At 38.7% G+C, this 23,730-nt stretch overlaps 5 protein-coding genes across 10 annotated transcripts in view; 1 reads left to right on the forward strand and 4 right to left on the reverse strand.

Annotated features, from left to right (window-relative positions):
• The window catches only part of Oatp26f (Organic anion transporting polypeptide 26F), a 34,912-nt gene extending 28,552 nt beyond the window's left edge, over positions 1–6,360 (reverse strand). The window contains exons 1-2 of the mRNA XM_076896778.1: positions 6,220–6,360; positions 2,392–2,450 (exon numbers count right to left, since the gene is read on the reverse strand). Of these exons, the coding sequence (XP_076752893.1) occupies positions 2,392–2,436 (45 nt within the window). The 5' untranslated portion in view covers positions 2,437–2,450; positions 6,220–6,360. The remainder of the gene's footprint in view (positions 1–2,391; positions 2,451–6,219) is intronic.
• Mrpl41 (mitochondrial ribosomal protein L41) overlaps positions 1–15,876 on the forward strand; it is a 186,772-nt gene extending 170,896 nt beyond the window's left edge. For all 3 annotated transcript variants that reach the window (XM_076896809.1, XM_076896808.1, XM_076896807.1), the window contains exons 2-3: positions 15,182–15,342; positions 15,420–15,876. In XM_076896809.1, coding sequence (XP_076752924.1) covers positions 15,183–15,342; positions 15,420–15,790 — 531 coding nt within the window. In that variant the 5' untranslated portion in view covers position 15,182 and the 3' untranslated portion in view covers positions 15,791–15,876. The remainder of the gene's footprint in view (positions 1–15,181; positions 15,343–15,419) is intronic.
• LOC143424881 (uncharacterized) lies at positions 8,476–12,248 on the reverse strand. The gene is made up of 8 exons (XM_076897240.1): positions 12,208–12,248; positions 11,489–11,671; positions 10,958–11,161; positions 10,102–10,224; positions 9,520–9,704; positions 9,256–9,385; positions 8,822–9,120; positions 8,476–8,717 (listed from the first exon to the last, which is right to left on the reverse strand). Exons 1-8 carry the CDS (start codon positions 12,246–12,248, stop codon positions 8,521–8,523), a joined length of 1,362 nt encoding a protein of 453 aa, XP_076753355.1. The 3' UTR covers positions 8,476–8,520.
• On the reverse strand, positions 13,212–14,750 carry Tfiifbeta (transcription factor TFIIFbeta). 2 transcript variants are annotated; one of them, XM_076896264.1, is made up of 6 exons: positions 14,381–14,745; positions 14,153–14,304; positions 13,994–14,083; positions 13,792–13,916; positions 13,563–13,706; positions 13,213–13,409 (listed from the first exon to the last, which is right to left on the reverse strand). In XM_076896264.1, the coding sequence occupies exons 1-6, from the start codon at positions 14,527–14,529 to the stop codon at positions 13,254–13,256; spliced, it is 816 nt and encodes a 271-aa protein (XP_076752379.1). In that variant the 5' UTR covers positions 14,530–14,745; the 3' UTR covers positions 13,213–13,253. The 2 variants fall into 2 exon arrangements, with proteins under 2 accessions (XP_076752378.1, XP_076752379.1); XM_076896263.1 differs by having other exon boundaries at positions 13,212–13,409; positions 13,994–14,304; positions 14,381–14,750.
• Positions 15,877–16,297: 421 nt separating the features above from the next.
• On the reverse strand, positions 16,298–23,700 carry LOC143424611 (serine/threonine-protein kinase SIK1). Of its 3 annotated transcripts, none has more exons than XM_076896775.1 (10): positions 23,424–23,700; positions 22,598–22,806; positions 22,332–22,478; positions 21,884–22,204; positions 21,666–21,789; positions 21,365–21,579; positions 21,048–21,193; positions 19,925–20,469; positions 19,280–19,698; positions 16,298–18,360 (listed from the first exon to the last, which is right to left on the reverse strand). In XM_076896775.1, the coding sequence occupies exons 2-10, from the start codon at positions 22,721–22,723 to the stop codon at positions 18,241–18,243; spliced, it is 2,163 nt and encodes a 720-aa protein (XP_076752890.1). In that variant the 5' UTR covers positions 22,724–22,806; positions 23,424–23,700; the 3' UTR covers positions 16,298–18,240. The 3 variants fall into 3 exon arrangements, with proteins under 3 accessions (XP_076752890.1, XP_076752889.1, XP_076752891.1); XM_076896774.1 differs by having other exon boundaries at positions 22,598–22,796; positions 23,412–23,700; XM_076896776.1 differs by lacking the exon at positions 16,298–18,360 and having other exon boundaries at positions 18,887–19,698; positions 22,598–22,796; positions 23,412–23,698.
• Between the last annotated feature and the right edge of the window lie 30 nt (positions 23,701–23,730).

A 23,730-nucleotide genomic window follows, 5' to 3' on the forward strand; every position in this document is an offset into this window, starting at 1 on the left:
CAATTTTTTACAAATATTTTCATTTCTTCGCGGTTGCAAAGCTTGCTACCATCGTGGAATTTTCCCCATAACCTCAGCGTGGAACGCGCGACACAAAAGGCGCGCTGAAAAATCCAAAGATAAGAAGAATCGACGGCGATGTTTGCGTAAAAAATGTTTGCCAGCTGAAAGCGGTTGCGGAAGGAAGTCAGCTGGAATTCTTCGACAGCGAGGAGGGCCTGGTGGACCCAGAACGGCTGGCACAATGCACGCGAAACGTAAACTCGTTTCGTGCTCGCGGAGACCTCTTTTATTCAGCTCGGCTATCCCGATCCTAGGTTTCATTTAAGAGGAACCTGCCACGCTTGTGAAAGCGGTTCACACCGTCTTCGATACGTACCTGGAAAAGCTACGAGCTCCTCTAAAAGGAACAAAAAAGGGGAACGTTGCATCCCTGGCAAATCTCTCGCCTTTATTAAATTTTTATAAATGCAGTTATTGTTGCTGTGCGCGATGAGACGCGTTCGAATTAGATTTGAATGTTTCAATGCAACAGCGTCTAGAAATATCGTACTCGCATTTGATTAAAATTAAGCAATGGAAAGCAGAATGATGGAAGACGTAATACTTGAATCGTAAGGTATTTCCTACTGTTGAAACGAAAGAAAAATACGCGTCGTTGCGATAACAAATTCATACCGACTTTTGTACTCGCTATTACAGCAATTATGGCTATTGTGGGGGAAACGTGTATGGGTTTCGTAATAGTTCATTTCCTTGCTTGCGGCGTGCGGTCGCAGCAGACTGATTCGATCGAAATGCAATTTCCAGATGCAGTCTGCGAACGTATCGAGACAGTAATTGAAAAATGGTTTGGTAATCGTAAGAAAACACGGTTTACGCGATACTGCGAGTATCTTCTGTTCTCATCTCGCGGAGACCCATAGCAGGGTTAATAAAAAAAAAAAAAAAGAAATCCTCCACTGTCGATAAAAATTTAGTAGCCACGAGAACTCTTCGCGCCAACCGTGCTTCGAAGCAGCTTCACGATCGAACGGGCAAATTAAATGATTCGCGAGGGGATACAGCCGTTCGAAAGTTGAACAGGGCGAACAGGGGGTGGCGGTTAGGTTTCGTGTGATTACGCTCGGAGATGATTCAAGGAAGTTGCCAACTTGGAAACACCGTTCAGCCGGCCCTTGGAGGCGCGTTTCGCAGATTTTCTTCTCGTTCTTTTTCCACTCCCTTTTCCCCGAGCACCCAGCGAGAAGTTCATTCTAATCTCGCGTCCGATAAGCCGGCAGTTCTGCCAACGAAGCAGCCCCGCGTCCTTTCACCGGCTATTCCGTCGGGGATAAACAACTGCAGTATCTTACGCAGTCCCACAGAACCCTGCTGGCATTTGGTGCCGCGAAAAATTTGCATTCCACTGACGTTTCAATTTGCATAAGTACATGTGACCGAGAATCCGCGAGTTTCGCTTATCGCATCGCGTTCTACGCGGACTTTGTATTTAAAAATTCTACTCGGACCGCGAACGATGTCGTTGTCGCGATATCTGCGGTAGAAGGGTTGGTTCGTTCAATTTAATTCGAGGGAAGTTTAACTTTCTTCGGGCAACGCGTATTTTTTGATTTACAACGGAGAAGTAGGATAATATTCTTTTTTTTTTTAATCGAGAGATGCAGAAGGGAAGCGCTGTTGACTCAATCGCGCGTTGATCTTCTTACGTTACAGTGAATTTCGTTTCATCGTTGCGAATCGAGAAACGATAATTGAAACGGAATTGAAACGAAACGGAAACAGAGGGGCGAGGAATTCTTTAGATTTCTGTAGAATTTTATTCCGCACCGAGATCCTGAGTTGTCCGATTGTTTACCATTCCATTTCGTTTAGGATTCAGTTGAATTGGGTAGAAAATGAAAACAGAAAAAGGAAAGGGGTAAAGTGGAGCAGTATTTTAATTAACGCGGGTATCGATTCTCGTGTTATTTGTCGCGTCTACCCGATTGTCTGAGCCAAAACAATTAAAGATTGCATCTAAAGGAAGGCGAGAATTGGCTGAGCAAGGGACTGTATCTTTCTCTCGACGATCCGAACGTTTAAATTACTCCTACGACATTGTCTCGTTTGTTTCGAATTCAATTATCTCAATTTCGACTTCTCGAAGCGGCCCAACTTTGCTCCTTATTCGGTACAATAGTCGCTCAGACGTCGTTCGTGCGTTCCACTTGCTTCTGAATCAAATCCATTCCGATCGAGAGCCTGTGTATCGTAAAGCGCGCCGCCATTTTGGATAACATCGAACCAACGATTGAATTTGAAGTAATTCGCTCGATTAAAGAAGCTACAATACCTTGTGCGATGTTATTTAGAGTGATTTTTTATTAATATTTACTGTGATCGACTCACCGAATTTTCTGACGTGCTGTAGGCAACATTGTCGATTCCAGTCATAATTGAACGGTTACCTGAAAAGGAATAAAAGTCAACTTAGAAAAGACATAATCGTAGAGAAGCGTAATATTCGTATTCATCTGTGACATCGCGCGTGCATCACAAAGAGCGAATTCAGTGCATTCTCAAATCATAAGACAATCGTTGAGAAGTGCGAATGAACGATAATGGAGCTGGTAACAAACGAGATAACAAGGTAATAGATGCTTCAGTTAAATTATGCAGTCTGTATGGAATGTCTTCGGCTGGTAGCATCTTCGAACGATTTTGAAAGGTTAATATTCATCCAGGACGAACAGTATCATTATATAAAATATAAAAACTAATACAGAGTCCATTAACACGAATTAAAATATTAAATGTAACCGTAATATAAAATAACAAAAGATCGCAATATGTTACCGAATTTTTTGATCAGTTAGAAACGTATATCGTAAAGAATTCTGATGTTTCACTTGAATATTTCGTATCACAAAAGCCTCCAAGACAGAGAGGGAGAGAGGAGATAAAACGAGCACAATTTTATTATCTCGCGCTTTAAGTAACATAAACCATTTCTTTCCAACCACTCGTTTGCATATAACCACACATTTGCGCCACGTTTTCACGTGATCCTCCATGCTGACCCACCCCTCTTGCTCGCAGCAAAATTAATTCCCGCGTTTAACCATTGTCACGATTTCCCAGAAACATCCCCCAGTCGCAGCGAACGTGACCCAGTGCAAAAGGGGCGAAGAACGCGCTGGTCGATCGGTTTCCATCGCGGACGCGAACGTAAGAGCCCTCGACGAGGGGCATCTTTAACTTCAACACGATTCTACCATTAACGATTTTACAGGCTGGTTCTCGCGCGATCGCGTGCGTCCAATTTTCGATTCTTCCTCGCGCAACCCTTTTTTAATCCCTTTCGATAGTTTCGATATCTCGTTCGAGTCTCTGGGAACATTCGTACTTTCTCATCCCTCGCAATTATTCTGTTTGTTTCTGCGAAACGCAGATATTAATTTCCCTGGACATTGAAACTGTTCGAACAGTCGCATCGTATGGAAAATTCGATATTAAACAGAAAATAGCGAAGCGATTTGAAATGAAATTTAACATGAGAATAGCAGAGTCCAGTAATTTATTAGGTTTCTTATCGAGCCACCTATCGGTCTAGCAGAAAATTTCCTCGACATTTTAACCGCCTATCGATCTTTAATAGCTTCGTGAGACGCTGTGACAAATTGGAGCTTTTAAGGTATTGAACACTGCGCTGCATTATATTCCATAATAGATTGCTACCTCCGGCAATACATTACCAAACCTATTAAGCTACAAGTAATTATATTAGTGTACACTTCGAGTGATATAATTACTCGAAACTCTCTCGCATCAAATTCTTACGCGAGTTACGCGAATCCAGCGTCGAGTAAATCCGTGAAAAATGGCTTCTTTCCGAACGACGACGCGGACGGAGTGAAAAAAGAGGATGATTAAAGCTAAATTCATAGCCGTGAAAGCTGCCCAACCCCTCACACCCCCCGGCGAGTTCGTCACAAATCTAATTACCGGCTACAAATTTCGTCGCCGGGTATCCAGCAGCCCATAAATCGCGTCCGACAAGTCGCTTTATCTCTGTACGTTAAGCGAGTCGATGCACAGGACCGTCGTTCAACGCGTTGTATCGCGTTTTTTATTACCATAGAAAACGCGCGCGGATTCGTGCTTTATCACGAGCGAGGAGCCGCCGTTCGATCCCGATGGGGGTTGCTGCAGGAGCAACGGGCGTGCACACGCCCGCCTCGCTGATAGGACACTTTATTTATCGCTGCCCATTGCACAGCCTCCTTGTCGTTCTCAATTTTTTTACGATTACCAAACGTACGTATGCGCGCGACGACGACACGCGTCGAAAGAAATATTCGACGCGCACCAGGGTTCTAAAGTCGACGCAAGGCTTTCTGGGGGTGGGTTTCAGTGAATTACGCGTGTACCCGTCGGATTTTCTAGCTCGACAACGATGGAGATCTTATTTTCTTGTCGGATCCAGATGAAATTTAAAACGACACTGTATTTTGTCATCACAATGATTTTACAGTTGCAGAAGATAATTGAAAAGGTATTTGTTGATAGGGTTACAATTAAGATCATATTGCACCAGGGTTTTAAAATCGCTGGAAGACTTTTAGGGGGTGGATTTCAGTGAATTACGCGTTATTTTCTTACCAGATCCAGATGAAACTTAAAATGATACGGTATTTTATCACCCCAACGATTTTAAAGTTGCAAAAGATAATTGAAAAGAAATGTAGAACAATTAAGATTATATTCGAACGCTAAGGCAACGTTATTCAACGAGCAAAAAATTATTAGATATTTGGAAATATTGTTTGCGAGGATAATTTAGAAATTTCGTGAAAATTCCCGCAGCAACCCCCTGGTGGCGCGTCCAGCCGATCTTAGCCGAGAGTTGGGGCGTTAATTAATTCGCGTCGGTCGCGTGTCTTCCCCCTTTTCCCGGCGACACTGTTAATTAGGAACGTGACAATCACACCGAACACACAGACAGCTGGCCCACGCGTCGAATTAACTGGCTCCTGGTAGCCACACAGAAGCGATCTAACATCGATCGGTGGTGTGATCCCGCCAAGTTTGTTGCCCCATGGCTTAGAGCTGAAATAGACCCGTTCTCGAAGCGTTCCTCTGTTTTCGCGCCAATTTTACTCCAACTTGGCCACGAGTGGTCGAGAGTCGAATTCTCGACTTCTTCTAGCCGTTTTGTTTCGTTCAACCCTGGCTAAACTTGATCGACCCTGATCGTTTCTACAAGTTCGTAGCTATGTTGTGTGAATTCAAGATATTTCAGTCACTAATTGCCAATTTCTGCCAACAGTTAGTACTTTACAATCGCAAAACGATTCCCGTTTTTCAGTATTACAAGAAAGGATACAGCGTGTTCTTTTTTTTTTAAACTATCCATATCGTGCGATAGATTAACAGAAAAATCTGTTAAATTCTTCGTCTGAAGCATCTTACTCTCTCTGATGAGTCTTTCTTTGGCTCAGTCGTCCCAGAAAATTCTTTAATTAATCGTTGCCCCAAAGCAACGCGAGACGATCGTCCCAATCGATCCCCGTTACAATCTACGAACCGTTCTGTCTGCATTTCCTTTCTCTTGGACCGCGTGTAGTGGTACCGGTGAAAACGGGGGAACCGGTTCCCAGGGTTTCCCTTTTAACAGCCTGTTTCGAAGCAAACCGTTTCGAACGCCACTTGGACTTGGTACGTTCCACGAAAGTTATTCGAAAACAGAGTGTCTGGGTTACGATTGCAATTTGATCTACGACATCGAATCGAAGTCGCAAGTTGACGAGGAACTGAGCAGACGTTCGTGGCTCTGTCAGTGCAGATAGCAATCATTTAACTTGCTTCAAACGATAAACAAATGTTTCTTATGGGCTCTAGTATTTTTTGAATTGTTAATGGATCGATTGAAAAACTAATTACGTTTCAATATTCCATTCGAGACAAAGTAGTTAACAATGGACTACTGATTTAATGGTAATAGTAATGGCGAACTGAACGATAGCCAAATGCGATGGACTGCTGAATAAACACGAACGATAAACCATTCGTAAGAAGCTGTCACTGATAAACGATAAAAATGGCACACAGTTTATGTTAAACGCTATGCTACCTGTTATTATAATTTGTACCGCCTTGAGAGCTAACTATTGACCAACAGGCGCATTTGCGAACACCTGTATTCCATTAATCATGAGTCTCCACTTTCGAACTTACCATTTGTTTGCAAAAACCACTGCGATCGTAGCTGAGCTGCGAAGCCTTGAAATTGTGCTGCGTCTTTACACGAAAGTGATTATTTACAGTCGAGGGTCACTAAGTAAATCGATCGCTATCTCCGTTCTCGATCGACGACACGATTTTCCGTGCAATTTTCTTCGTAACACATATTCTTCGCACGTTGAACGCGGTTCACATTTATTTAGTATCGCGTTATCTGCTCTCTGTTTCGCTTTCGTTACCTCGCGACAATAGGCGCAACGATAAATGGCCCATTTTCATAAATGGTAACCGGTTATTCTTTGAAAAATAAATAATCGCTGCTAATTGAGAGCAACAATTTTATCAGGCACAGATCTCACATTTAAAGGATCACATCAGAACTCGCGTCTAAATCGTATAAAACAGAGGAAACGAGAGAATTCGATTTTGAACGTGGCAAATTGGCGTAAACTTGGACCGTCCGCGACGACACTGTTCCACAGACTGACTAGAGAGCTCCGATTGATTGCGAGACGAGTGCCCTGTTCATGTAAACATACAATCACAAATGACACTCTTTCAAGGTATTTCTCTCCCACTCCTTAACACCTTTCCAGATATTTGGCGTTTCGTAACGCACTGTTTCCTGAATAGATTAAGCAATGGTGTAAAGTTCGTCTGTGTTGACAACCGACTCGATTCTTTATGTATCCTTGCGTGAATTACTTATCCTTACTGGCGTAATCGACGCTTTTTATTTTAATACATTAAACATTATTCGCAAACAGAAATAACTATTAGCAATACTATAGTTGTCGAACGATAACAATGTCGTGCATTTAATGCTAATTACATCTACGATTCGTAGACAGCGATTAAAATATAATTTAAATTGTTAAATAAAGAGTTAACAGTCTTTAAATAAATTTAAATATACGTTCGCAGGCTGACGAATTTTTCTAAAATTCTTCCAATGATACATTCAAGTAATTACTGACGTATAATTACGCGAACGTGGCGAACTAATTATACGTGCTCGATTTATGTCGAGTGTAAAACGAGATTACACAATGATTTTCAGGAGCAACGTTGCCTCGCGTGCACAGAGTGCAACGAAAACGGAATTATCTCGATGCCATTCTCAAAGTTGGAACACGCGTTACAGCCAGAATCGCCATACTTGGCGGCAATTCAGAACGCGGTGATCTCGAATCGGTCGTAGAAAATTTCAAATTCTCGTACAATTCTACGTGTAAAATCGAATTTCGAATTCTCACGATAAGAGATATAAATTCGCGCGTGATTTCGGCTCGTTTCAAATGTACACAGTGACTTACGAATTTTCGTGCGACTTAAAACAATTCTTAGAGACACCGTGACTCCTCGTTTCGAAAATCTCGCGAACCGTAGACGATTACCATTGTCTTCCAGCCAGTAAATTACGTTTATAATGCCTCGTGTAAAGTTACGCAATCCTCCGAACGCGATATCGTTTTAATTGCCGTGTAACGCAACGGAGGTGTGCAATTTTAGCCTTTTAAGGGGCGACTTTTAATTAAACGTCCCGCCAAGCGTTCGCGTGCGTTTCGTTATGAAACGTAGTTCCATTTTGAGGCGCACCACACCTTCTGCCCCCGTGTCACGTTTAATTTAACGTATTTCGAATCTGATATTATTTATTACTAATTCGTGCTTAGAAACAATATATTCGTACTTTAATTTATGCTTCTTAACGATCTCTGCGAAATGTGTTTGCAAGCTTATTGCGCCTCGAACATTGCATTAAAGCTTACAACATCGAATCAAAATTCTACAACAATGTACGATTTTCTTGAGCTACGAATAATTTGATTAATATTTTTAACAAGTCAAGTATACGTGTTAGTCTCATTTATCAGATATATCAGTATCTCTTTTATACAGAGAACCAATAAACCTGATTAAATACGAGTATTATATTGATCCTATAAATTACCCTCCTATCGTTCAAATTCCACCTAATTAGATTTTATTACACGTCTTTAATCACACGAACGTCTTTATGCATTGTTCAATCAAGTATCCCGGTAAATTAATTATTATAATTCCTCGAGACTGAACCAAACTTGATCACTCTCACTCTAAAGTTATAAAAACCGACGAATAACGTTTCATCGAACAACTCTCCTAAACTTTCTTATTTTATAAGAAAGAAAACCTTTGAAGAACGTCTGTTCGAGAAACTAGAGAATACTTTTAAATAATATAAAAGTACACAACGTAGGCAACGAACAGAGCAACGAGCAGAAGCTAGGAACAGAGCTGGAACCAATCGAGTCATCTCCAGATCATGCAAGTGTTATCCTTGCTCGCTGTGACGATGGTATCGCCATTGTACGAAAAAGCGCAATTGAACACGTCGTCCGTGTGGCCATCCAGCGTCTGGACACAATAACCACTCTCTAACGACCATAATTTCGACGTTCTGTCTAAAGACGATGTCAATAGGCGTTGACTGTTTGGACTGAAACAGACTGCAACGATTTTCCACGTTAAATCTCGATGCAAATTTGGGATGAATTAAGAGAAGAAAAATTTTTGTAACAAAAGAAGAAAAAACTGTTCGTTTCGAGACCACCTTTGGAGACCTCCTCGCGATGGCCCTCCATCGAGGCCAGCTGCCGGAAATCGACGCTAACGTCCCAAACTCGAGCAGTGGCGTCGCTGCTGGCGGTCGCCAACTTTTTCCCGCTATTGTCGAAGGTCAAGTCCAAGACCTCGTCGTCGTGTCCGCGCAAAGTGGCCAGGCAGGAGTTCATCCTCGTGTCCCAGACTTTGGCCGTCTTGTCCATCGACGAGGAGGCAATCAGCGAGCAATCGAAATTGTAGACGCAATTCGACAGCTCCGATCGATGGCCAATTAACACGCTTGTGCGGCTGTGAAACTCGAGAGAAATTAGGAACACAGATGGTGGCGATTTATATTCTTTCATTTTAACCGAACGCGTGTGTTTCACTTGTTTTTTTATGCTTTTAGGATTGTCTAAGGCAAGATTGGTGAACGAGTGTTACCTGAAAGTCCTCACGTCCCAGATGCTGACAGTGCCGTCGAAGGAGCCAGTTATTACTTGATTTCCATCGTTGTTGAAGTGCAATGCGATTATCTCTGCAGTGTGTCCTCTCAGCGTTCCCAACTCCGTCCCTGTTGAATTCATTTCATATTAATTCGAGGCTTTCGAACGCTTCTTAAGTCACCGTTTCTCCTTTCACATTTAACTGGCTTCGTTTGCTTTTATTGTTTACTCATCTTGAAAGGAACACGCGGTACAAGCGCACCTGTCGATAGCTGAAAAAGCTTCGATGTCGTGTCCAAAGAGCCAGTCGCGATTTTGGTATGGTTAGGTGAGAATTTCGCGGCAACCACTTCAGCGTTGTGGCCCCACATAGTTAGCAAACAATGACCCGTTCGTGAGCACCAGATCCTCGCGGTTTTGTCGAAGGAGCCAGTTACGATTTTGTCTCTGAGAAGTGAACGTAGTAACAGTAACAATTCTCGAGCAATTCGAACAATTCAAATTGTCTATCTGCGAGTAAGAAACGCAAGTTGATCTATAATTGATCTATAATCGTTGTTTGCTTTTTAAAAATACTTAACGCACAGAAATCTATGCCAAACACGATTAATTATGGAATATTTTTTATACACTCAACGTGTTTGCGAATAAACGTTTGGAAAATCGTAATAAAATGTTTGTCGCGCGCGAGAGCAGTTCGAGTACTCGCAGACGTGTATGCAGAAAGCGATTATAGTAATTGATAGAGACGTTTGATCGGTAAAGAGTGTATGAGAAAGACTGTATCCTCGTTTCCGGTCGAGAGCGATACGAACGAATCGTAAGGGCAATAAAAGAGACGCACGATGCTGGGTTGTTGAAGGACACGGTGTAGACCACATTTTTATGGCCTTCGAGAGTAAGAAGCTCCGCTCCACTGTCAATGTCCCAAACTTTACACGTTCTGTCGTAGCTGCCTGTCAGGCACCTGTTCGAACAATTTGTTTCTCCTTTACTTTCGACAGTTTGTTGTAAAAAAAAATAGCACGCGTGAAATGTTATGATAATGAATAATTAATTAGTAGAAATCGTGGTTCAACGTATAAAAAAGATAACTGTGAACCAGGTTTTTAATTTCTAAATGAGAATTGTGAAATTTATATTTATGGATTCCGTGAACTACGGGCTTGGCTACTTCATCACTTGAGAATCGATATTGTTGCGTGTAATTGACGATTTAAAAGAGACGAGAGAATTTCGACTGGCAATTTGCAAGGAACTTGGCTAAAAATTTATTTCTACGATCCCAGGTGATAAAGACGCTACTCTCTTTGTCAAAACTTTTCAGAACGTGTACAAAGTAATTCTGGAATAGATGGTCAAACTTTAGAACCTCGTGCCGCTCGCCTTAAGGATGAAAAAGGTGATACAAACGTTGCTTGGAAACTGTTTCTGCCTGGAACCGGCGTGAACTACCATCAACTAAAATTTTGTAGAAAAATATCGTTTCTGTTCCCGGAAAGAAACGATAAAATGGACACGCTTCGAGGTATTGTGTATTATTTAAATTGTAATATACATTGAAGTACTTTCTGAATGAAGAATCACAGAAGACTAATATTGATCCATTTATTTCAGAATTACTCGATCGATAATAGCGGTGGTGACCAAGGGTAAAACTGAATTTCGAACAGTGCTCGAGGAATCTTAATCGAGAGTACCTTTTACCTAATTTATCGAACGCGATATTCGTAAGGGGCAGAAGATGGGTCTGCAACGTTTTGTATTTGTAGTACCGCTTCGTGTTCGCGTCGCAAACTTTGGCCTGCAGCTTCACCAGGGTCTCCACTAACTGCTCCATTACACTTTCGGTTATTACGGGCTCGGACGCTTTTATGCTCTCCGCTAATGCTCTTATGTCCGTTCTGAAAAACGAGACGTACAACTCGCCCGTCTACTTCCCGCCAAAGTAATTATACGCCCACGAGTATTTTTTTTTTAAATGATCCGACTAGCTTAAGCCCAGCTGTGACTGGCAACAGTTACCCTGCTGTTTCTCTCTGTCTCAAATTATTTTTACCAATTATTTACAGTCATTTTCTAACGTTACAATTGTACAGTGTATTAGAACTGCGATGAAAAGTTTCTGCGTGCTACTATAAAAATTCGTAGGTGTAAAAAGCATACGATAACTCTAAGAATAACTTAAACAAAATCATTTCCTTCTTGCTAACAAAATAACGTTTAATTACTCTGCAGACAGATCCAGAAGGTCGATCATCTTCGTCTTGACGTCTCCGCCTTGCGTGTACTCCAACGCGAGACCTGAAACAGGTCCAGGACTGAAAGGAAGCACAACGTTCCCGCGCGTTAATTCCCAATCGAAACTGGCGTCACCCGATTGGCATACCTGGCGGGAAGTAGCGGAGCAAAAACTTCAGAAGCTTCATGTGGACATTCCAATTATAGCCGCGTCCAGTGCTTCAGACAGCCAGCCAGATTGCCGCCGACCCACGAGAACGAGAGCCACGGGATTTAATTATAAAACGTAACCGGTGGAGGCGTAAAACGCGATTCGCAGGGGTTAGTTTTACCCGCGGTTGACAGTGCAGTCATCCGGAACTGCCGGCTATGCGCGTCCAACTACTTCCGCCCTCGTCGTCGCTGAAATAAAGGAATCGCGATGCTCCCCGTTACCAAGGCACGCTTGATCGATTCCAGAGCACGATTTCGCGTCGAAATTTCGTGACTAATTACGAATACGGGATCAGCAATTCTGTGGAATACATAAATAGAAGTTTAGAAAATGATAGAGTGTAACATCAGCCTGTTTAAGTATTATACAATGCCATTGATGCGATCGAACATACGCTTCTCTTTGCCTCTGCTTGTTTACTGCGTTAATTTGTATGTAATAAGATTCTGTAATTACTTCTGAACGGTATATTCATGTAATCATTCTGGACAATACATGACAGGATGATATTGACATGATACCAGCAATCTATCCATGTATGACTACGTTCAATAAATTACAGAAGACATATCAGAAAATAAATGTGAAAGTAATTCTACACAATCATTATACACTATATTACTTTAAGTATCTCTAAAAATTACTACTTTAGATCAATTTAAACCGAACAAATATGTATATTTCAACAGTTTCATCATAATTTCTTGTATACTTTAGTAATTTCATTATACTTTCTTGTATATTTCAATAGTTTTATCGTAATTTATTTTATATTTCCCTCTGTGGAGGTAAGAGAGAGAAAGATATATTAGAAAGCTATAAGAAAGAGAGAGACAGATGCTACGGACCCTACTGTAGAACCCCTGGCGCCATCTCTGCAAAAAGTGCTCAAACTGGTCGCTCAGCATTATCAACAGCGAAGTGAACTACTTAGAACTACTAGCGCCATCTTTGCAAAGAATAGTGAACTAATTACCGACCCTAGCTTCAGCACCCCTCCAAGAGATGGCACTAGTGCTACAGTAGTTCACTTCGCTGTTGATAATGCTGAGCGACCAGTTTGAGCACTTTTTGCAGAGATGGCGCCAGGGGTTCTAGAGTAGGGTGGTAGCAGCTGTCTCGCTCTTTCTTATAGCTTTCGTATATTTCTTTCTCTCTCTTACCACCAAAGCGAGAGATATAATTTGCCTTACTCTTTCCATTCAATGAAAATTAAGGAATTTCTTTATTTAATCAGTATCAATAATCGAAAATTATGTAATTAAGATGAGAGACAGTAGCAGAGAGAAAGAAAGAGAAGCGAAAACGAAGTCAGGAAGGCACTAGATGTGTAATATAAAGGGTGATTCGGTGTAGTGTCGGCCGTAAAAATTTATCACACGAGTAGTAAATTACCCTGTATAAATATATATATAAAAGAAATTGATTTAAGTCATAATAAGTTTTCATATACAACATTTGTATAAATCTATTTTAAATAAGTGAAAAGCACAGCAAAGGAGAAAAATATGTATAATATATATGTACAAATTCGATTAATTTTAATCATCATCCGATTCGTCAGCTTTCTTTTGACTGGCTTCAGGCTTTTCTTCTTCTTTGTAATGCCTATATTCTGGTTTCAATTCCCACATATTTCTGTGAGGGTTTTTTAAGTTATAATTGCAAACTTCATTTAATATTTCCTTTAAATATACCTAATAAGATAAAAATATACATGTATACATATGTAAAGTTATTATCTTTGATTAAATATATTTACTTATAAGTATGAAATAAAAAATTGTATATCTGTTAACAAACACAAAGAAAAGATGCAGCTATATAGATATAAGAAAAAGGTGACTTACAATAGGTTGCTTTGTAATCTTCACGAGATCTTTTATGTTATAATATTGATGTTTCTCAAATGCAGCGAATAGCATATCCAATACTGCATCTTTATCATCCCTCATTTTCTTGCCCTCTGCCTTCTTCTTCTCTGCATACTCGATCTGTAAAAAAATTAAATGCATTTATTTAACACCTATTAAGTACATAAAATAATATATAAACACTATAATAATATGCTGTACTTACATTGTGCTTATGGTCAGAAACAGGTTTGAAATTTTGAACTACCCTATCTAATTGTTGAACTTGTCTTTGCGGAACAGATGCCCTTTTAATACTTTGTAATTTCAATTTCATGTAACAGTTATCAGCTGGAACATATAAAAACAAATAGATGCACAAGTTACAGTTTATTCTGCAAGGAGGTTTTGTAGAATAAAATTCTTACCATATGGACGACATTCTAATTTTTGTACAATTCTACCTTCCATATAAAGCTTTTCAGTTTCAGGAACTATAGAATCTGAGCTACTTGATGCTGCAACATTTAATAACCTCTTGTCAATGTTAACATTATGTAAAATATGTTTGTAGTAACGAGACTTACGTGTAACATGTGAGAATACTCCTAGCATTTGTTTCGTTACTGTTGTGACATCTAATCTGTGCTGTTTTGGAATTTCTTCCTCTCCCGGTTCCTTCAAGGCTAGGACAGCTTCCGACAGTCTTAGGGATACCTCTGCTTTTTGTCCAGGATTTCTAAAAATGTATATATATTAATAAAATATTTTGAAAATATGGTAACATTGGAATAACCTACCAGTTGTAAACCTACTTAGTTATTTTTAATTTGCCAACTTCTATATTTCCAGGTGCTTTCTCCCATTTATTCGCTATGTATTTTGGTACTTTCACAAGCCAAACACCTCTGCCAGCATTACTTAAATCTAATTCCTTTTCTGTGTGCGATACGCTCGTAGTCATTATCTCTTTTTCCCGTATTTTTTCGAGTTTATTGTTTAAAAAATTAGATACAATATTGTGAGACAAATAAAACTTTATCAAATATAGTATACTTGCTTATATTTCAGAAACTTACAATGGCACATTTAAAAAGTAATTATACACACAATAATTGTACTAGTTCGATAAAAAATTGACTGAATATTTGTTTAACTTAAAAAAGTAACGTCTACTATTCTATTTCTTTACGCGATCGACCTTATTCAGTATTCTACAAGGTAGGTACAGTTTCTTTTATGTAAACAGATCTAAGTCATCGATTAAAAATGTTTAGATTTGCTGTCTGCGAGAGAATGCGATTTTAAGTGGTTCATGCGATACGCACTTGAAACAATAACAAATAATAATAAACGTGGAGTGTCGATTAAATATCAGTACATACAATTCATTTAATAGAACTCTACTATTCGCTTAAATTACATTACAATGTTTTAAAGTGACCCAGGGAAGTATAACTTAAATCAAACATAAACACTTGTGCTTTTTGTAGCGCACAGCTAACCATAACCTGAAACAATTTTGTGAGTACACGAAGTAACCTTTAAGGTTTCCCTTTAATTTCAAATTGCTCTCCAACAATTCACAGTGTTTGTTTGAATGAAAGGTATAAAACAATGGCATCTACGTGTATGGTTATAAGTCGACAAATTTCGACGTCGTCGATATGTCGTGGTAAACGTAATTTTCGAATGATACAACTTTACAACAAACGGGGCAGTCGTGCATATAAACTGGAACGAAGTAAAAACCCGAATTACGATATACCCATTGACAGTATGTATTTTTTCATTTCTCACGCACGCATAGATATTTTTTACTGAATTAGTGCAACAGTTAATATATATTTCCAGCGAGAGGAGTAAAGCCAACAGGGAAATGGGTGGACAATCATTGGGTTGAAATACCGGAAATGATACCGGAACTCATTGTTCCTTCCTTGAAGGACTTCCACTTAAAACCATACGTTTCCTATAGAGTTACTGATGTTGGGCAACGTGAATATACGGCCAAAGATTTGTTCGATTTAGTTTATGCTGATAAAATCACGAGAGACTATAAACAGGGCCAATTAGGTCCAAACGGCGAACCATTAAATCCTACCAAGTATGAAAAAATGACAGCCAAAGAAGCTAGAGCTGCGGCAGATAAAACTGGTACTGATATTTTCGAAGTAACTGAAAATGAACTTCAAGCAGAGTCGCACATTTTAGAAAAAAAATAGGAACATTGAAAGAAAGAGATCTGTTACTATAAATATTTGCAGATTTTTTGAAATTTATCTTCAAATAAAATAACTTTAACCTTATAGTTTGCATGTTTTATTCAATATGCTCGTACGCACAATGTATACACCTGTTGAAAGTCCTGTAACTTATAAATAGTAATTATTTACCGTCGTAAGTAAATTAAAGAAAAATCATATGTTAATTTAGTAAAAAATTTTTAATTTATTGCAAATATATATATAAAAGCGGATTTTTAACTTTAAACGGAACATCTTCCATTGTCTTTGACTGGCTTTCGCCATGTTATTACATTACTATACAATATTTCATAACGTTGAACGACAGTAAATAATTACTTCACAAAGTACTTGTACGTGTTGGACATTATATCGCCAAATAATAATTTTATGTCTTTACTTCTTGTTTATTTCTTGGGAAAATGTTTACTGCTAATTAGTAAAAATGATGGAAAATTCAATATTACTTTCTCGATGAAATAAATGAACAGAACACATTTTATGAATGTCTACTTCATGCAATTTCAAATCTCTGTCATTCCAAAAAAGACATGGATGGAAATACGTAGCAGTGCCCGAAAACTGATTCTCAATTCCTTAGTTCCTTTGCGAACTGTTTCAGGGAATGTCTTTTCGAGAATAATATATGCCAGGACAAGATCTCGCATGATTATGCTAACTTAATAGCTATTTTTTTTTACTTATCAAAAGACTTTTTGAGCGATGTTTGATTGTTTTTTCGGGTAAAAAATGGCGGAAAATTTGAATATTAAAGTCGTTGTCAGTTGTGCGCGGCCGGTATTGCTTTCTACTGACTAGACTACCAGAATCTAATATAATATTTGCTTTAAAAAGTGCTGTATTCGTATCAAAAATGTACAAACGTGTTTAAGTTATTATTGATTCCTTCCCTGTCCACTCGATAACAATTATAGAGAAGTTTGTGAAACAGAACTACTTAGCTTTCGTTCCAAGTGAAATGATAACTTTGTACTACTGTTTATGCAAGATGTATTAACAATGACTATTGATATAACTTGTACATTTTTTCTTTTCTTTTTATAGAAAATGATAATGTATACAAAACGTATAATCGAAAATGTAAGCAGACATTACCTTTGTTCAATATCATGTATATAACAATTTTATTTAAACATCTTTACAGAATGCAGCACTTTTTCATTTTTGTTTTGTTTAAATAGCAGCTACTATTTATCGCTATTTATTGTTTTTATTATTTCTTAACTCGCTATAACGATCATAGTGAAGAGTGGAATGACAAAACACCTAGTTTTGTACAACATTATTAGAATAGTTATCAATAAAAACGTATAACAAAAAACTTTAACGCTTGGTTTCCTTCACTTGTTAACTCCACTCTTCAATGAATTGCATAGAAAAGCATAAGTGGCATAATGCTTGCGCTTAGATCTAAATAAACTTTATTTCGAGCTTCCTTGCCGAGCGAAGATTATCGTGTCTTTATCTTACATTACAACATACGCGTATTTTATTTTTCATCTGAGCACCGATTTTTCTTACTTCGTTTCCTAAATTTTATTCTCGACTAGATATTTCAGTCAACTCGTTCGCCTCGTATGGAAGTTATAAAATTCATAAATTAATTGCGAAGTACAGGTCGAGAGTTCAGCGTAATATTCAATGGTCATATTAAATTAAAATATCATGAAAGAAATAGGCATGTCGAGAGATAATAGATTGCCATTACCGTAAGATAATTTATTGAAATTCGGGAAGCACGTCAAAAGCATTCTTCGTTAATTATCACTGAAATATGCACGCGTATACACTGGTGGTACTTCCAATTAAACATAGCCATTGTCAAGCAAGACATATGCCACTCGCTCATGAATATAAACTCGGTTGGTGTTTTCTCTTGTTAATTATCAGTCTATGATATAATTGGATATTTGACTGATAAAATCAGCCAGATAATAAGGCAGACGTACATGCTACTAGATAACAAAGATTCTCAACAATGTCAATATCTCATTGTACATATGTATACATGATATATGTAATTATTCCATGAGTGAAGTATGCGAGAATGTATAAAGATATGTTGTGATAAAGTATGATGTTTAAGGCATAGATATCGGAGAAGAAACGAATTACTGAATTAGAACGAATCTTTGGCATTTAGTAATATGTACCTTCCGTTTAATTAAAGATTTTGCGTATGAAAGCTAGAGTATCGCGGAGGAAACGGTTCTACAAAGAAATCTTATACAACACTTCCCCCTTGGATACTTAGAAAATAGATATAATAAAATACATAATTGTATAAATAAAAATACTGATATGGAAAGACTAGGAAGGCAATACTGCTTATTGTAATTGGTGTATCTCTAGTCTAGTCTTTCAGACTCAAAATCTCCAACGCTAAAAGTAGACAACAGGGTAGATGTTCATTCCATTGGATCCCCAACGTTTTCGAAGATGGTCGAGTGAGGGTTGCTTCCAGTGGGCCATAAGAAGCCACCTACACTGCCAGGTGGCAAATATGATGCTCCACCACTGAGGCCCACCTGATATACGTATATATGTATTTGCTTCTTTAAATTATTTACATTTTGCATATAACATTTTTGCGTTCAATGCTTTCTTACGAAACGTTAAGAAATAAAATCTAGGAAGCCAAATAAGGGGTAAGGTGCTACAAACTATATGCATTTTCCAAGCATTTAATGTTTGGGTGTTTAACGCTGTATCGTTTTGAGGGTTCGTCGGTCGCAGTTGTGCTAATATCAGTTGATAATTCTTTTGAGTTGCATGGTTGTTGAATCATGTACCGGTGCATATGTTATGTTATTGTATTCAAGTAAGTGTGTACTTAACAGGCAAATAAAGTAACTATTTAACATTGTTCTGCACAGTTATCAAAATAAAACCTTATCCTTCCTCTTTTCCCGGGCAAGTGTCGATAGTACAAATGCAGTGATTCCATACGAGCAGTATACCAATCGTACTTTTGTTAACTGTACATTGATGTTCAATTAAGGGTTGGTACATGCACGAAGTAAGGCAAATCAGAGTGAACAATAAATTGCCAAATTAAAGAAAAATAATTGTTTATTTGCATCTAACACAAATAATTGTGCTCTCGTATCACAAGTAACGTCTAAATCGCTAATATCATAAACAATACTAATAATATTTACATCGGTTCATCGTTGCGAGCATGATACACGGTCGCAACAATGTTCACATCGTGAAAGGAACAAGTAATATAATACTCTCTATAATGTTTGAGTTCGAATATAGGGTACGCAATTTTGGCACGATTTAAATTTGTACCGAAAGAACAATGACGTCATTGATCGTTGGACAGATACCAACGAGTTATTTTGCGTTCTTTTATCCCGGCCTGATAACTTTTTTTATTAGGCAGTTCAACCCAAACGATTTGTTTTTTTTTTGTTTTTAAGTTTCTATTTATAGAATTACCTGTTGGCTCCACAGCAGTGTCCTTTCCGCTAACTGACAATCTGCTGCTAGTCGAGATGGTAGACTTTTCCATCTTTCCTCATCTCGTTTTCTTTCTCTATCAAAGTCTCTATCAACGTGTCCCTGAGATAAAGGTGGCAAGATCTGTGTTCTTTGAGCTAGCTTATAACTGTCCTGTCTCGGTACGTGGTCAACGCGTCTACTCGCTGTACTCGCCGACACTGGCAACGGAGTTGGGCTACCTCCGCCTCTGTGTCTATGGTATAAGTTTCGTTTCTGCTGCAACATACGTTGTTGCACCAGCAGCTGTAATTGTGTACTGGAGTCGCCACGGATTTTAAATTGGCCTTGATTCTCTGGCGGGGTAGACGGTGGTCTCAAGTGAACAAGATCTAAATGGCCTCTAGCTTTACCGGAATCTGTAAAATTAAACCAGAATAAACTAATCAAAACCTTGCGAAACACTTGTAACTGTATAACTATAATAGAGCGTCGGAGCTAACCATTTAAGGTTGTGTATAATCTAAAAGATATGAAGATAAAGATGGACAGCATTAGAGATATTAGAATTAGAATTACCAATCATAACTGTGATACCACATACGTAGAAGAAAAGAATAAAATATCTCGTTCGTGTTTTAATACCTTGAATACTTCGCTGTTTGGTTGGCCTGTCTCCGCCACCTTGTTGGCAAAATAATAATCTGGGTCCACCATCAGAAGCTCTACGTCCTTGAGATACTCTCGATATTCTACCGGTTATCGGTGATGGACTCATAGGCGGTGGAGGCGTGCAAGAGGGTAAGCTGCTCGTGAACGAATTTGCCCCTGTGTAATCTGGTGGGCAACCAGAGTCAAAACTAGATTCGAAAAGCTCGGATGATGAACTACCACTACCACCCGCGATAAACAATGTCGTCCGACTAGGAGGATCAATAGAATCCATAAGAGGGGTATCAAAATGCTGTTGGTAATCACTTAATCTTCGATTGACTATCTGACTGTCAATTCGTTGACTGATATCGTGATCTAGGCCTAGTCTGTGTTCCTCGAGTTTTATTTGAGCTTCTCTCAATTCATCGCCGCTTGGGCCTTCTTCTAAATCGCCTTCCGCGCTACAGCATCCCTCGTCAGTTGAAGAACTAGTTGAACTAAATCTTTTCCCTCCTCGAGTCGCGTCCTCTCTTGTTCTGAAAACAGATAGGTAATGCAGATTTAGACACGATATTCTTTTTATCGGTTGACAAAAATTTTTTTGGTGACAGATGGGTGACTTTCAATTGTGAAAACATTTTCATTACGCTCCTTTCTTCCCTACTTGCTGCATAAATTTTATTTGTACCAAAATACGTAGAAGCACATAAAACCATGAACGTGATTTAATGAATTATAACGTAATAAAAATTATATATGGTGATGTAGAAATAAAACAAGTATATACATTCGGTGTGATAAAACAAAATCACAACTGAAAATAAAAGAAAAGCAATGAAATAAAATGAAAGAATTACCAAAAATAAAGTGACAGCAAAGCGCTTCCAATCCAACCTGTCCTGACAAAATCCTCAATACATGCGTCACCATAAAGATCAACGTCCCACTAAGCTATCGCTGTAAATAAAAATTATGTAATTAACATTTGATTCTTGAAAAATTTTATTGACGGGCAGGATTGGAAGTCAAGTGTAAGACGATATTTCATAAGTAACAGTTTATAAATATAAGAATGATCAAATTTTGAAAAATGTTAATAGTTAAGTAGATATACCTTGACTTGAATTTGTCATCTTTTGTTCTCGTAACACTTGGCCAGCAGGAATTATTTGCTGTGCCGCCGACGCGGTGTTGTTTCAGCCTTTCCAATAATAAGAAGTAAATAGCAGCATGATGATCGTAGCTACTATTTCTTAATGACTGGAAATGATAAATTTTATTTATTAATTATAAATTATCTTCAATTATAATATTATTATACACATATATATATATATATATATATATATATATATATATATATATATATATATATATATATATATATATATATATATATATATATATATATATATATATATCAAAACATACCTCTCTAGTTCGTGTAATGTCTATGCCTAAACTATGCATAAGTCTAAGTATCTGTTCATTTGGTTCTTGGATTGATGCTGATGATGATCTTGTTATAATCATTGAACAAACAGTATCTGCAGATCCAGCCATCCAGCGATGTCTCTTTATTTGTGGAATGGTATATCTCCTTGCAGGTTCCAGAACTAACATTTTACGTATTAAGCTTTCACAATCTGTAATAAAGTTAAGGTTCCTTCAAATGACTTTAAAGTGAATATTTTCTCAATTCCTAAAAAGAGTCACAAGTTATAAAACATACCTGTACTCATAAAGTATGGAATCCTAAATTTCCCACTCAAAACACGATCTCTTAAAGACTGAAGGGTTGATCCATCAAAGGGCAGTGCTCCACATACTAATACGTATAGTACAACACCTAAACTCTGCAATATGAAAGAACCATATTTCGTTATACCGTTATTAAATGAAATTCTTCCGAAATATTACATGTAACGTGGATATCGATAAACTGCTTACCCACACATCAATTTCAGGGCCAGCATAATGTTTCCCTCTAAATACTTCTGGCGCTGCGTAAGGAGGGCTACCACACCATGTACTCAGTCTCTCGCCAGGCGAAAATCTATTACTAAAGCCGAAGTCGGCAATCTTAACATTCATCTGAGCATCTAAGAGTAAATTTTCAGCTTTGAGATCACGATGCGCTACGCCCGTCGCATGGCAGTATTCGACCGCGGAAAGTATTTGAGCAAATGTTGCACGAGCTCTGGGTTCTCCCATTCTTCCATATCGTGCAATATAGTCAAATATTTCACCTTTACTTGCATATTCGCACACCTGGTACAGACATAAAAATTCTATTATCTCTCAAATTCTTTTGATTTCTTTACTGAATATTCGCTTGAAAGTCTTTAAGGGCATCAGATTCAAGCGAATATCCCTTAAAAGAATTATTGAAACGTACCATGTATATCATATTTTTTGTTTCCATTACTTGATATAATTTGACAATGTGTGGATGTTCTAATTGCTTCATTATCTCTACCTCTCTGTAGACTTTTTCAAGATTGGTAGGGTCCAATTGTGTTTTATCGATTATTTTAATAGCCACCTAAAAACAAGTGTTCACAGTTTAACTAAACAAATATTGGGAATGCGATCTACACTGTGAGATCGAAGCATATGTCTTAACAAATAATAAATATATAATAAAGCAAAAATGTTATTTACCTCTGTCTTGGTAATACGATGTCTAGCTAATTTTACCACTGCAAAATTCCCTTTACCAATGGTGCCTTCAATGTCATAAAATCCTACACGAATCTGCTTCTTCCCTTGTCCCACTCCGGAGTCCATTTTTGTTAAAAAATTTGTATATCAACAAGTAATTCCAAATGATTGTTTTCCTTGAAGGTGTACTGTACAATTACTCGAAATTTCTGTAAACGAAAAAGAAAGGTACTTCGTAGTAACTATTACGGCTTAATCTTTCCAAACAGTCCGATTTTACTTCGAAGGATTCGTTAAGACTATGACGTTGTTATGCCTCTTCCGAGCAATACATAATACGCGCAATCCCCGTCGTACATGTATACAACGACCAGCAAGAGATAAAGAGAGGAGTTTTATTACGACTCGCGAACCGAGAGGGATATTCTCAACTGGAACCGTTCACGCGTTTGTACGCGCAGCACAGCAAGTCGAGAGGGACATCGATAATTCCAGGCAGAAAATATTCATGTAAAAAGCCGGGGAAGACCTTGCTGAAGAATCTTTCTCACAAAAGTGTAAAAGCTTCCTGCAACAAGTACAATAGGTATTCTCGACTGACGTCACGGATCGACAACGACCTCTTGCCTATCGACGGGTCCAGGATCGATACCCGTCGATAGTCCTCGATAAGAAAGATGATAAAAGAGAGAAAAAGGAACGCGGATGCGAGGAGAGGACGTGCTCGTTCGGAATATCGGCGTACGACGGTTCCATCCGCGAGCACGACGAACCAAGGTGCACAGATCGGACGCTGGTCGAGGCGTTCAAGTACTCGGCTACTTACACTTGATCCTGGTCTGAATTACCGGGTACAACACGTCCCGAACCGGTAGAATCGTTTCTGAAGGGAGAGATACGCGCTGGCGTTGACGACCTCGACGGGTACGTAATATCGAAGAGCCGATGCCATCGGTAAGAAGTCGTCCTTCGCGTTCACGAGATTCCGAAATCTCGTTGAGAAGCGGCGGCGTTCCTACGACGGGAGTCGTAGGAGCTTCGCGTAACGTGACGGTTCGATACCGACTGACCGACAGCCATGTTGCTACCCCCCTGCTATGCCAGAGTCGCCGGCCCCGTACCTCTCCCCACCT

The sequence above is a fragment of the Xylocopa sonorina genome, chromosome 6 (assembly GCF_050948175.1).
Source record: "Xylocopa sonorina isolate GNS202 chromosome 6, iyXylSono1_principal, whole genome shotgun sequence".
In the NCBI taxonomy this organism is placed as follows: domain Eukaryota; kingdom Metazoa; phylum Arthropoda; class Insecta; order Hymenoptera; family Apidae; genus Xylocopa; species Xylocopa sonorina.